This window comes from Oncorhynchus tshawytscha, linkage group LG11, assembly GCF_018296145.1.
Source record: "Oncorhynchus tshawytscha isolate Ot180627B linkage group LG11, Otsh_v2.0, whole genome shotgun sequence".
Classification (NCBI taxonomy): domain Eukaryota; kingdom Metazoa; phylum Chordata; class Actinopteri; order Salmoniformes; family Salmonidae; genus Oncorhynchus; species Oncorhynchus tshawytscha.
The window spans coordinates 40,823,752-40,838,818 of record NC_056439.1 but is presented as its reverse complement, the minus strand read 5'-3'; the positions used below and the strand labels follow the sequence as shown (position 1 = coordinate 40,838,818).

At 44.1% G+C, this 15,067-nt stretch overlaps 1 protein-coding gene across 1 annotated transcript in view; it reads left to right on the top strand.

Annotated features, from left to right (window-relative positions):
• The window catches only part of ush2a (Usher syndrome 2A (autosomal recessive, mild)), a 456,140-nt gene that overhangs the window by 251,344 nt on the left and 189,729 nt on the right, over positions 1 to 15,067 (top strand). Inside the window, exon 43 of the mRNA XM_042330430.1 lies at positions 2,791 to 2,970. Within this exon, the coding sequence (XP_042186364.1) occupies positions 2,791 to 2,970 (180 nt within the window). The remainder of the gene's footprint in view (positions 1 to 2,790; positions 2,971 to 15,067) is intronic.

The following is a 15,067-nucleotide window of genomic DNA, read 5'->3' as shown; positions in this document are numbered from 1 at the left end:
CTGAGACAATGTGTAAACAAACTAAATAGGTGAGCGAGATAAGGCACGCACACTAGATGATCAAAACATTAGATCACATCAAATAAGCCTGAATAGTTCCACCAACTATACAAGACTAGCCTGTTATATCTGGAAACAGTGGGGGAGTAGTCCTGGTAAATGGAAAAGCTCTGTCCTTGAAAGCTCAGAGTGGTATTGCGGGCTCGTCGGAGGATCTCCATCTTCTCATGAAAAAAGTGCACTCGAAGAATTATATCACGGGGTGTCTCCCCATCCCGGGGCTTTGGGCGCAGCGACCGGTGGGCTCGATCAATCAGGGGCTTTTCATCTAAGGCAAGAACATCCTTCAGCAGCCCTGAAACGAAATCCGTGGCGCGATGCATTTCCGCGGACTCTGGGACCGATACAAGTCTCAGCTCTCCTTCACCTTTTCAAATCCGCAGCTAGGCGTTTAACTTCAGCCTCCAGGGATGTAGTTAAATCGGAGACATTAGTAGCGGAGATCTCCAGTGCTGCAATCATTGTAGTGTGTGACGCAGTTGTTGTTTTGAGTAATGTGATTGCTGGCACAGTCTCGTTCCGCAGGATGGTTAAATCTGCTTTTAAAGTATCAGAAACCTCCTGTATTCTGGCCTCAATCGTAGCAACCACCTGTGTTTTCATTTCAACTATCTCAGAGCGTAGTAGTTTGATGGCCTCGAGAATGTTCATTTCAGCGCCGCCAGGCCAAGCCGCACCCCTGGGTAAAGTGTGCGTCCCTGGGCCCTCAGACTAAGGAGAGGGCGGTGATGAGAGCGGGTCTTGTAGGCCGGGTTTTTCTCAAAGTCATGCTTTTGGCCTGATGTTTGGTCGACATGCTGACATTCGGAAGCAAAGTAGTCTTGGTTTTTACGGAAAGGGATCACCAAATTAATACTTGAAAATAAATACGGTTCTGATGCAGAATTCCCATAAACTTTAAGAATACCACGGGAGCAAACGGAAAACACGTCAGTCGCACATGGCATCCCCTACCATCCCCTCCTAATTGTTTTTTGGTAGGTTTCCAAACTGCATTCCTTCCATCTATAGCATTTCTTAATGTTACTCAGTTCCTTTGGCTTTGATGCCTCATGATTGAGTATTGCTCTGTCTCTCTCTCTCTGTGTCTCTCTCTTACATCTCTCTCTACGTCTCTCTCTCTACGTCTCTCTGTCTCTCTCTACATCTCTCTCTACGTCTCTCTCTCTACGTCTCTCTCTCTGTCTCTCTCTACATCTCTCTCTACGTCTTTCTCTCTCTACGTCTCTCTCTACGTCTCTCTCTCTGTCTCTCTCTACATCTCTCTCTACGTCTCTCTCTCTACGTCTCTCTCTCTCTCTCTCTCTCTCTCTACATCTCTCTCTACGTCTCTCTCTCTACGTCTCTCTCTCTCTCTCTCTACATCTCTCTCTACATCTCTCTCTACGTCTCTTTCTACATTTCTCTCTCTACATCTCTTTCTACGTCTCTCTCTACATCTATCTCTCTACATCTCTCTCAACCTTCCCCGATTCCTCTCTCCCCTATCCGAACCCCTTTCTCTTCCCTCCCTACTCTTTCCCCTCCCTCTTCCTCCCCTTCACCCCCTCCTCTCTCTTTCCCTCCTCCTCCCTTTCCCTATAGGTCCAGTGATATCTAAGTTAAATTAATTCCTATTTAATGTGTGCATGGGGCTGTATATCCTTAGATGGATTGCATTACTGTAAGTGGTGGTGGTGGTGGCTAGGGATCATGATGGTCAACCCCTGACCTGTGTGTGTGTGTGTGTGTGTGTGTGTGTGTGTGTGTGTGTGTGTGTGTGTGTGTGTGTGTGTGTGTGTGTGTGTGTGTGTGTGTGTGTGTGTGTGTGCGTGCGTGCCAAAGTGTCGTGGATTATTGATTGATCTGTAACATTTTCATTAGCAGGTGTCTAATGGGGGATCATATATAAACCATATGTGTCTGATATACAGCATGTTTCTCTTTGTGTGCTTGTATTCATCTCTCGAACCGCTGTTATTTTTTAGATAGATCAGCGAGCAACGGTTAAAACCCTTATGGCATGTTAATGCTAATGCACCATACTTATTTCCCTAAAGAACTGTAAAGTAAATATCTTTCTGTCTCTCCTTCTCATGTGACAAAGTCTATTTCAAACAACATGAATTCAAACCTAGGATACTGATGATTCATGTTCTCTCTCTCTCTCTCTCTTTCTCTCTCTTTCTTTCTACCCCTCTCTCTTTCTTTCTCTCTTTCTCTCTTTCTTTCTACCTCTCTCTCTCTCTCTTTCTTTCTCTCTCTTTCTTTCTTTCTCTCTTTCTTTCTACCTCTCTCTCTCTTTCTTTCTTTCTCTCTCTCTTTCTTTCTACCTCTCTCTCTCTCTCTCTCTCTTTTTCTCTCTCTCTCTCTTTCTTTCTCTCTCTTTCTTTCTTTCTCTCTCTTTCTTTCTATCTCTCTCTCTTTCTTTCTTTCTTTCTTTCTCTCTCTCTTTCTTTCTACCTCTCTCTCTCTCTCTCTTTTTCTTTCTCTCTCTTTCTTTCTACCTCTTTCTCTCTCTCTCTCTTTTTTTCTCTCTCTCTCTCTCTTTCTACCTCTCTCTCTCTCTCTCTCTCGCTTTCTTTCTCTCTCTTTCTTTCTACCTCTCTCTCTTTCTTTCTCTCTCTTTCTTTCTACCTCTCTCTCTCTCTCTTTTTTCTCTCTCTCTCTCTCTCTCTCTCTCTCTCTTTCTACCTCTCTCTCTCTCTCTTTCTTTCTACCTCTCTCTCTCTCTCTCTCTCTCTCTCTCAGGTCCAGGTCATGATGATGATGAAGGTGATGGTGATAGTGTGTATAATAGTAGTGAAGCAGGGAGGTGGGTGTCTGTCAGAGGTCTCCAGCCCTACTCTAACTACAGCCTGATGGTCCGGGCCTGCAACACTATGGGGTGTGTGGACAGTCTACCTACTGCTGTCTCCATGCCCCCTACTGGTAAGGTACCATAGACACATACATTGGCTTCAGAAAGTATTCACACCCCTTGACATTTTCCACATTTTGTTGTGTTACAACCGGAATTTAAAATGGATTAAATGGAAATGTTGTGTCATTGATCTACACACAATACCCCATAATGTCAAAATTGAATTTTTTCTCTTCAAATTAATTAAAAATGAAATGTCTTGAGTCAATAATTATTCAACCCCTTTGTTCGGGAAAGCCTGAATATGTTCAGCAGTAAGTAGCATGCAATAATAGTTTTTAACCTGGTTTTTGAATGACTACATCTTTGTACCCCACACTTACAATTATCTGTAAGATCCCTCAGTCGAGTAGTGAATTTCAAACACAATTTTAACCATAAAGTCCAAGGAGGTTTTCCAGTGCCTCACAAATAAGGACACCTATTGGTTGATGGGTAAAAACAAAAGCAGACATGAAATATCCCTTTGAGCATGGTGAAGTTATTTATTACACTTTGGATGGTGTATCAATACACCCAGTCACTACAACAAAACAGCCGTCCTTCCTAACTCAGTTGCCAGAGAGGAAGGAAACCGCTCAGGGATTTCACCATGGTGACTGGCCAATGGTGACTTTAAAACAGTTACAGAGTTTAATGGCTGTGATAAGAGAAAACTGAGAATGAATCAACAGCATTGTAGTTACTCCAAAATGCTAACCTAAATGACAGCGTAAACAGAAGGAAGCCACTACAGAATAAATGCTCACAGTACTGTTAAATTGTGGTTGATTGTAATTATGTTGTGTTTTATGAGTCTCTCTACAAATAGAACTTGTCACTTAAATAGCCAGTGGTTAAATAGCCAGTGGTTAAATAGCCAGTGGTTAAATAGTCAGTGGTAAAATAGCCAGTGGGTAAATAGCCAGTGGGTAAATAGCCAGTGGTTAAATAGCCAGTGGTTAAATAGCCAGTGGTTAAATAGCCAGTGGTGAAATAGCCAGTGGTTAAATAGCCAGTGGTTAAATAGCCAGTGGTTAAATAGCCAGTGGTTAAATAGTCAGTGGTTAAATAGCCAGTGGTTAAATAGCCAGTGGTGAAATAGCCAGTGGGTAAATAGCCAGTGGTTAAATAGCTGCTGCACCATTCCTCTTACTTAACATTTCCTTTACTTACATTAATTCAAATGTTTTACACACCACACAGCATAGCCATGCAGGGCCGTTTGTGTGTGTGTGTGTGCGTGTGCGATGCCCACTCTAGCCCGGCCGATACGAAGAGCTGGAATGTACCGCACCGGGCTATGCGTCCGCACCGGGGACACCGTGCGCTCCACAGCATAACACGGTGCCTGCCCGGTCCCTCTCGCTCTCCGGTAAGCACAGGAAGTTGCCGCAGGTCTCCTACCTGGCTTCGACACACTCCCTGTGTAACCCCCCCAATACATTTTTGGGGCTGCCTCTCGGGCTTCCTTGCCAGCCGTGTTCCCTCGTATCGCTCGCTCCTCTCTCCGGCTGCCTCTGCTCTCCTAGCTGCCTCCACCTGTTCCCATGGGAAGCGATCCCTTCCAGCCAGGATCTCCTCCCATGTGTAGCAACCCTTGCCGTCCAAAACGTCCTCCCATGTCCAGGAGTCCTGACTACGCTGCTGCTGCTGCCCGTTACCACGCTGCTTGGTCCTTTTGTGGTAGGTGTTTCTGTAACGGCAGATTTCCTCCTCTTCATCTGAAGAGCGTGGTAAGGTAAGGTAAGTGTTCATGACGATTTTAATAACAAAAGCACTGAACACTATGAAATACAAAAACAATAAACGAATACGTGAAATAACAAAAACCGAAACAGTACCGTGTGGCGACAAACACTCACACGGAAACAAACACCCACAAACCAACAGTGAAACCCAGGCTACCTAAGTATGATTCTCAATCAGAGACAACTAACGACACCTGCCTCTGATTGAGAACCATACTAGGCCGAAACAGAAACCTAAACATAGAAACACAAAACATAGACTGCCCACCCCAACTCACGCCCTGACCACACTAAATAAAGACAAAACAAAGGAAAATAAAGGTCAGAACGTGACAACCTGTCTTTGTTTCTTCTCTTCCCCTGTTTTTTTCTTGCTTTTCTCTCTGGAATAGGAATCAGGGAGGATGAGTGGGTGATCGATCAATAAACGATCTTAGACACACGCACACACACACACACACACACACACACATAGCTGGTTGGTGTAACGTTCTGGGTGTCGGGAGTGTGAAGTCAGGAGCAGGAAAACAGAGAGTTCAATATAGTGCTCTTTTAACCAGTTGCGACGAGCAAACCCGTATCCGGGAGCGTAATCATAGCCTCAAATGCATTAGCATTACGCAGCGGACATAAATACCCCTATAAACTTTTCCTATTCATGAAAATCACAAATGAAATGAAATAAATACATTCAAACACAAGCTTAGCCTTTTGTTAACAACACTGTCATCTCAGATTTTCAAAATATGCGTTACAGCCAACGCTAGACAAGCATTTGTGTAAGTTTAGCATGGCATAATGCTATACTAGGCTCTGCTGGCAGCAGGCAACATTTTCACGAAAATAAGAAAAGCAACCAAATTAAATCATTTACCTTTGAAGAACTTCGGATGCTTTCACTCAGGAGACTCCCAGTTAGATAGCAAATGTTCCTTTTTTCCAAAAATATTATTTTTGTAGGCGAAAAAGCTCCCGTTTCTTCACCATGCTTGGCTGAGAAATCGACCGCTACAACTATAACCCAAACATTTTTCAAAATTAGCTACATAATATCAACAGAAACATGGCAAACGTTGTTTAGGATCCATCCTCAAGATGTTTTTAACAAATATATTCGATAATATATCTGTCGAGGCAGTTGGTTTCTCATAAGAAGCGATTGGAAAAATGGCTACCTCAGTATTTTACGCAAGGTTTTCTGCGGGAGACACCATGTGACCACATGCCATATATGGTCCCTTACAGCCATTCTTCAAGGGAAATGCCTAAAAAGATGTCACAATGCTGTAGACACCTTGGGGAAAACTAAGCTCATTCGTAGTTCATTCACAGCCATATAAGGAGTCATTGGAATGAGGCGGTTTCAAAAAATGCGGCACTTCCTGGTTGGATTTTTATCTGGGTTTCGCCTGTAACATCAGTTCTGTGGCACTCACAGACAATATCTTTGCCGTTTTGGAAACGTCAGAGTGTCTTCTTTCCAAACCTGTCAATTATATGCATAGTCGAGCATCTTTTCGTGACAAAATATCTTGTTTAAAACAGGAACGTTTTTCATCCAAAAATTAAAATAGCGCCCCCCAAATCCAACTGGTTAATGCACACACGGTGAACAACGGCTACCCCACGAAACACTGGGTGCTCAAGACAAATGCCCCAGACACGGGGGACGAAAACAGTCCAGCAAACTCCATGAACATAAACCAACACGTTCGTCTACACCAAATACAAAGGTTACAATAATTAAGCCCGCACAAAGAAATGGTCTCTCTCTCTCTCTCTCTCTCTCTCTCTCTCTCTCTCTCTCCCTCCCGCTCTCTCTCTCTCTCGCTCTCTCTCTCTCTCTCTCTCCCTCCCGCTCTCTCGCTCTCTCTCTCTCTCTCTCTCTCTCTCCCTCCCCTCTCTCTCTCTCTCTCTCTCTCTCTCTCTCTCTCTCTCTCTCCCTCCCGCTCTCTCTCTCTCTCTCCCTCCCGCTCTCTCTATCTCTCACTCTCTCTCTCTCTCCCTCCCGCTCACTCTATCTCTCTCCTGCTCTCTCTCTCTCCCTCTCGCTCTCTCTATCTCTCACTCTCTCTCTCCCTCTCGCTCTCTCTCTCTATCTCTCTCTCTCTCTCTCTCCCTCCCGCTCTCTCTATCTCTCACTCTCTCTCTCTCTCCCTCCCGCTCACTCTATCTCTCTCCTGCTCTCTCTCTCTCCCTCTCGCTCTCTCTATCTCTCACTCTCTCTCTCTCTCTCTCTCTCTCTCTCTCCCTCCCGCTCACTCTATCTCTCTCCTGCTCTCTCTCTCTCCCTCTCGCTCTCTCTCTCTCCCTCCCGCTCTCTCTATCTCTCTCTCTCTCTCTCTCTCTCTCTCCCTCCCGCTCACTCTATCTCTCTCCTGCTCTCTTTCTCTCCCTCACACTCTCTCTCTCTCTCCCTCTCGCTCTCTCTATCTCTCACTCTCTCTCTCTCTCTCCCTCCCGCTCACTCTATCTTTCTCCTGCTCTCTTTCTCTCCCTCACACTCTCTCTCTCTGTTCTCTCTCTCTCTCTCTCTGTTCTATCTCTGTTCTCTCTCTCTGTCTCTCCCAATTCAATTCTATTCATTTTAAGGGCTTGATTGGCATGGGAAACATATGTTTACATTGCCAAAGCAAGTGAAATAGATAATAAACAAAAGCGAATAAACAATAAAAAATGTACAATAAACATTACACTCACAAAAGTTCCAATTTCAAATGTCATATTATGTCTATATACAGTGTTGTAACGATGTACAAATAGTTTTTGTATATTCTTTCCAATGTGTCAAGTAATTATCTTTTTGTTTTCTCATGATTTGGTTGGGTCTAATTGTGCTGTTGTCCTGGGGCTCTGTAGGGTCTGTTTGTGTTTGTGAACAGAGCCCCAGGACCAGCTTGCTTAGGGGCCTCTTCTCCAGGTTCATCTCTTTGTAGGTGATGGATTTGTTAGGGAAGGTTTGGGAATCACTTCCTTTTAGGTTGTTGTAGAATTTAACGTCTCTTTTCTGGATATTGATAATTAGCGGGTATCGGCCTAATTCTGCTCTGCATGCATTATTTGGTGTTTTTCGTTGCACATGGAGGATGTTTTTGCAGAATTCTGCATGCAGATTCTCAATTTGGTGTTTGTCCCATTTTGAGCAGACCAAACATAAAGGGCAATGGGTTCTATATCTGATTCAAGTCTTTTTTTTGCCGGATCCTAATTGGTATGTTGAATTTTATGTTTCTTTTGATGGCATAGCAGGCTCTTCTTGCCTTGTCTCTCAAATCGTTCACAGCTTTGTGCAAGTTACCTGTGGCGCTGATGTTTAGGCCGAGGTATGTATAGATTTTTGTGTGCTTTAGGGCACTGTGTCTAGATGGAATTTGTATTTGTAGTTCTGGCAACTGGACCTTTTTTGGAAGATTATTTTACTCAGATTAACTGTCAGGGCCCAGGTGTGACATAATCTGTGCAGAAGATCTAGGTGCTGCTGTAGGCCCTCCTTGGTTGGTGACAGAAGCATCAGATCATCAGACATTTGACTTCAGATTCTAGTAGGGTGAGACCGGGTGACGCAGACTGTTCTAGTGCCCTCGCCAGTTCATTGATATATATGTTGAAGAGAGTGGGGATCAAGCTGCATGTCGAATGCTTTTCATCCAACACCACTGTCCATCTATTTGTATAGCAGGCCCTCATGGCAAATTGAGTCCAAAGTTTTTTTTAAATCAACAAAGCATGAGAAGACTTTGCCTTTGTTTTGGTTTGTTTGTTTGTCAATTAGGGTCTGCAGGGTGAATACGTGGTCTGTCTCTCTCTCTCTCCCTCTCTCTCTCTGCTGTATTTCTGAATCAATGATCTCCTCTCATGTGGTGATGTTCCTTCAAACATCGCACAAGTCTTATTACACCAATTTGATCACACTCGTTTTCCCCTGTTCTCTCCTATTCTTCTCCTCTCCTTTTGTCTTCCCCCCAGCCAGGCTGTGTGAGCGGTAATCCCTTGCCCCCTTCCAACGTTCTGCACACGCACGCACGCACACACACACACAAACACACACACACACACACACACACACACACACACACACACACACACACACACACACACACAGAGAGAGAGACAGAGACAGAGATCAGTGAGTTAAGGGGGTGCAAAAGGAGGCTGTTCTGCAGAGCAGGAGAGGACCTCTGTGAATATCAACAATTCTAGTGACCTTCGATTGTTAAAATATGGCCCTTGTACCGTGTGTGTATCTGTGATTGTGCATGTGCATGGGTGCGTGTGTCTCTCTGTGTGTGTTTATCCCTAATTGATTTGGTAGAATAGGATCTAATTGTGCATACTGATAAATGCCAGAGCTGATCAGACGCTAACGAGATAACCACACACACACCTGCACGTCGGCACCTCGGCAATCACACCATAACAATAGCAGGAGTCTGGAATGTTCCTCCGCAAAAAAATTCAAGTTCAAAACAAAGGCATGAGGAAGTTTATATTTTAAATACCACACTTTCCCCCTCTCTCTCTCCCCTCTCTCTTCTCTCTCTTCTCTCTCTCTCTCCTCTCTCTGCTCTCTCTCATTCTCTCTCCTCTCGCTCATTCTCTCTCCCCTCTCTCTCCTCTCTCTCATTCACTCTCCCCTCTCTCTCCCCTCTCTCCCCTCTCTCTCCTCTCTCCTCTCTCTCATTCTCTCTCCCCTCTCTCTCCTCTCTCTCATTCTCTCCTCTCTCTCCCCTCTCTCCCCTCTATCTCCTGTCTCTACTCTCTCTCATTCTCTCTCCCCTCTCTCTCCCCTCTCTCCTCTCTCCCCCTCTCGCCCCTCTCTCCCCTCTCTCCTCTCTCTCCCCTCTCCCTCCTCTCTCTCCCTCTCCCTCCTCTCTCTCCCCTCTCTCTGCTCTCTCCCCTCTCTCTCCTCTCTCTCCCCTCTCTCCCCTCTCCTCTCTCTCCTCTCTCTCATTCTCTCTCCCCTCTCCTCCTCTCTCTCCCCTATCTCTCCTCTCTCTCTCCCCCTCTCTCCTCTCTCTCATTCTCTCCTCCTCTCTCTCTCCTCCTCTCCCCTCTCTCTCCTCTCTCTCATTCTCTCCTTATCTCTCTCCTCCTCTCTCTCCTCTCTCATTTTCTCCTCCTCTCTCTCCCTCTCCCTCCTCCTCTCCCTTCTCTCTCATTCTCTCCTTCTCTCTCCCTCCTCTCTCCTCTCTCTCCTCTCTCTCATTCTCTCCTCCTCTCTCCCCTCTCTCATTCTCTCCTCCTCTCTCTCCTCTCTCTCACCTCTCTCCCCTCTCTCCCTCTCTCTCCTTCTCTCTCTCCTCTCTGTCCCCTCTCTCCCCTCTCTCATTTTCTCTCCCCTCTCTCTCCCTCTCTCTCCCCTCTCTCTCATTCTCTCCCCCCTCTCTCTCCTCTCTCTCATTCTCTCCTCCTCTCTCTCTCCTCTCTCTCCCCTCTCTCTCATTCTCTCCCCTCTCTCTCCTCTCTCTCATTCCCTCCTCTCTCTCCTCTCTCTCCCCTCTCTCCTCTCTCTCCCCCTCTCTCCTCTCTCTTCATTCTCTCCTCCTCTCTCTCTCCTCCTCTCCCTCTCTCTCCTCTCTCTCATTCTCTCCTTATCTCTCTCCTCCTCTCTCTCCTCTCTCATTTTCTCCTCCTCTCTCTCCCTCTCCCTCCTCCTCTCCCTTCTCTCTCATTCTCTCCTTTCTCTCCCCTCCTCTCTCCTCTCTCTCCTCTCTCTCATTCTCTCCTCCTCTCTCCCCTCTCTCATTCTCTCCTCCTCTCTCTCCTCTCTCTCACCTCTCTCCCCTCTCTCCCCTCTCTCTCCTTCTCTCTCTCCTCTCTGTCCCCTCTCTCCCCTCTCTCATTTTCTCTCCCCCTCTCTCCCCTCTCTCTCCCCTCTCTCTCATTCTCTCCCCCTCTCTCTCCTCTCTCTCATTCTCTCCTCCTCTCTCTCTCCTCTCTCTCCCCTCTCTCTCATTCTCTCCCCTCTCTCTCCTCTCTCTCATTCCCTCCTCTCTCTCCTCTCTCTCCCCTCTCTCCTCTCTCTCCCCTCTCTCTCTCTCTCTCTCTCATTCTCTCCTCCTCTCTCTCCCCTTGGCAGATCTTTATACTTTTGTTAGGCGAACTGAAGCCTTGTCTCAATCTGTCCTTGTTATTTCAAAGAACAGAAGAGGCTGAGAGCTTACGGATGGAGGGGGAACATAAAAGTGCATAGTTTAAAATGATTAGTGACACCTCTGATATACCTGAGTGTGAAGCGGAGACAAAGGCATAGAGCTGCATGCCTTTTCTCTCTCTGTGTGTGTTTGGGTGAAAACCAGTGGTTGGAATTAACTGCTCTATCAACTAGATACACACTCACATACACACACCAACTACAGTCTGGGATACACAGAAAACACACATGCATGGGTGTATACATTTATGCGTGCACACACACACTCACATTCACATGCACACACACTTGCAGGGAGACACCGACATTCACACACCCAAGCACAACCCTCCAAATACACTCAAAACACACACAAACACAGCCAGGATATCTCCATAAAAATGTCTGACACGAACTGAACTTTATGGTCATTTCAGACATGACTTAGTACAGTACATAGACTTCTCTAGTACTACCACTGCACTCTGGGTAAAAATGTGGATCCCTTTATTTGCCCAAATGAGCTGATTAAGAAAACATGATAATTTACATCAACGACCTGTTAGGTATTTTAGCCAAGCCGATAATGATGGCTGACACAGTGCAGTACTATAGGCAGATGGGTTACTCATGCACTAGCTGTCCTACACATACAGAGCAGTTAGAGTGTTGGCTATGACTAGTATAAGTGATTGGGCTGACTAGAAACCAGCTATGACGTTGTGCTGGGCCCAGGCTCAGTCTACTCACATACACTACTCATAGCCATCACCACAGTTACGGGCTTGGCCACAACGACAGAGCAGGGGCAGATGGGTAATATGCCGAATGGGCCCTCTGCTGGTCCACTTCCTTTCCCACAGTAATTGGTCTGTGTTTGAAATAGTACACTTTTCACCTCTATAGTGCACTTCTTTGGCACCCTATTTCTTCTTTAGTGTTCTAGCTCCGGCCAAAAGTAGTGTACTAGTTTGGCACCCTATTCCCTCTAATAGTGCACAACATAGGGGTGATATAAGGACGCAGATCTAGGATCTGAGAATGTAGGAGACTGTAGGTAGGTAGCTGATGATAGACGAGATGAGACTGTAGGTAGGAAGGTCATGATAGATGAGATGAGACTGTAGGTAGATAGGTGATGATAGACTAGATGAGACTATGTAGGAAGGTCATGATAGATGAGATGAGACTAGGTAGGTAGGTGATGATAGATGAGATGAGACTAGGTAGGTAGGTGATGATAGATGAGATGAGACTAGGTAGGTAGGTGATGATAGATGAGATGAGACTGTAGGTAGGTAGGTGATGAGAGATGAGACTGTAGGTAGGTAGGTGATGATAGATGAGATGAGACTGTAGGTAGGTAGGTGATGATAGATGAGACTAGGTAGGTAGGTGATGATAGATGAGATGAGACTGTAGGTAGGTAGGTAGGTGATGATAGATGAGATGAGACTAGGTAGGTAGGTGATGATAGATGAGATGAGACTGTAGGTAGATAGGTGATGATAGACTAGATGAGACTATGTAGGAAGGTCATGATAGATGAGATGAGACTAGGTAGGTAGGTGATGATAGATGAGATGAGACTGTAGGTAGGTAGGTGATGAGAGATGAGACTGTAGGTAGGTAGGTGATGATAGATGAGATGAGACTGTAGGTAGGTAGGTGATGATAGATGAGACTAGGTAGGTAGGTGATGATAGATGAGATGAGACTGTAGGTAGGTAGGTAGGTGATGATAGATGAGATGAGACTAGGTAGGTAGGTGATGATAGATGAGATGAGACTGTAGGTAGGTAGGTGATGAGAGATGAGACTGTAGGTAGGTAGGTGATGATAGATGAGATGAGACTGTAGGTAGGTAGGTGATGATAGATGAGATGAGACTGTAGGTAGGTAGGTGGTGATAGATGAGATGAGACAGTAGGTAGGTAGGTGATGATAGATGAGATGAGACTGTAGGTAGGTAGGTGATGATAGATGAGATGAGACTGTATATAGGTAGGTGATGAGAGATGAGATGAGACTGTAGGTAGGTAGGTGATGATAGATGAGATGAGACTGTAGGTAGGTAGGTGATGATAGATGAGATGAGACTGTGGGTAGGTAGGTGATGATAGATGAGATGAGACTGTAGGTAGGTAGGTGATGATAGATGAGATGAGACTATAGGTAGATGATGATAGATGAGATGAGACTGTAGGTAGGTGATGATAGATGAGATGAGACAGTAAGTAGATGATGATAGATGAGATGAGACTGTAGGTAGATGATGATAGATGAGATGAGACTGTAGGTAGGTAGGTGATGATAGATGAGATAAGACTGTGGGTAGGTAGGTGATGAGAGATGAGATGAGACTAGATAGGTAGGTGATGATAGATGAGATGGGTGATGCCAACCAAGCATTTGCTGTCACCAGTCTTGGTATTACACATCAGTCAGTCCAGATAAAGACAACAACAGAACAAGTCTTTAGACTACAACAGAACAAGTCTTTAGACTACAACAGAACAACAGAACAAGTATTTAGACTACAACAGAACAGCAGAACAAGTCTTTAGACTACAACAGAACAACAGAGCAAGTATTTTAGACTCCAACAGAACAAGTCTTTAGACTACAACAGAACAACAGAACAAGTCTTTAGACTACAACAGAACAACAGAACAAGTCTTTTAGACTACAACAGAACAACAGAACAAGTCTTTTAGACTCCAACAGAACAAGTCTTTAGACTACAACAGAACAAGTCTTTTAGACTACAACAGAACAGCAGAACAAGTATTTTAGACTCCAACAGAACAAGTCTTTTAGACTACAACAGAACAGCAGAACAAGTATTTTAGACTCCAACAGAACAAGTCTTTTAGACAACAACAGAACAACAGAACAAGTCTTTAGACTACAACAGAACAAGTCTTTTAGACTCCAACAGAACAAGTATTTTAGACTACAACAGAACAAGTCTTTAGACTACAACAGAACAACAGAACAAGTCTTTAGACTACAACAGAACAACAGAACAAGTCTTTTAGACTACAACAGAACAACAGAACAAGTCTTTTAGACTCCAACAGAACAAGTCTTTAGACTACAACAGAACAAGTCTTTTAGACTACAACAGAACAGCAGAACAAGTATTTTAGACTCCAACAGAACAAGTCTTTTAGACTACAACAGAACAGCAGAACAAGTATTTTAGACTCCAACAGAACAAGTCTTTTAGACAACAACAGAACAACAGAACAAGTCTTTAGACTACAACAGAACAAGTCTTTTAGACTACAACAGAACAAGTATTTTAGACTACAACAGAACAAGTCTTTTAGACTCCAACATAACAAGTATTTTAGACTACAACAGAACAAGTATTTTAGACTACAACAGAACAGCAGAACAAGTATTTTATACTACAACGGAACAACAGAACAAGTCTTTAGACTCCAACAGAACAAGTCTTTAGACTACAACAGAACAACAGAACAAGTCTTTTAGACTACAACAGAACAAGTATTTTAGACTACAACAGAACAAGTATTTTAGACTACAACAGAACAAGTATTTTAGACTACAACAGAACAGCAGAACAAGTATTTTAGACTACAACAGAACAAGTCTTTTAGACAACAACAGAACAAGTCTTTAGACTACAACAGAACAAGTCTTTTAGACTACAACAGAACAAGTATTTTAGACTACAACAGAACAAGTATTTTAGACTCCAACAGAACAAGTATTTTAGACTACAACAGAACAAGTATTTTAGACTACAACAGAACAGCAGAACAAGTATTTTAGACTACAACAGAACAACAGAACAAGTCTTTAGACTCCAACAGAACAAGTCTTTAGACTACAACAGAACAACAGAACAAGTATTTTAGACTACAACAGAACAAGTCTTTTAGACTACAACAGAACAAGTCTTTTAGACTCCAACAGAACAAGTATTTTAGACTACAACAGAACAAGTATTTTAGACTACAACAGAACAGCAGAACAAGTATTTTAGACTACAACAGAACAACAGAACAAGTCTTTAGACTCCAACAGAACAAGTCTTTAGACTCCAACAGAACAAGTCTTTAGACTACAACAGAACAACAGAACAAGTCTTTTAGACTACAACAGAACAAGTATTTTAGACTACAACAGAACAAGTCTTTTAGACTACAACAGAACAAGTATTTTAGACTACAACAGAACAAGTATTTTAGACTACAACAGAACAAGTAT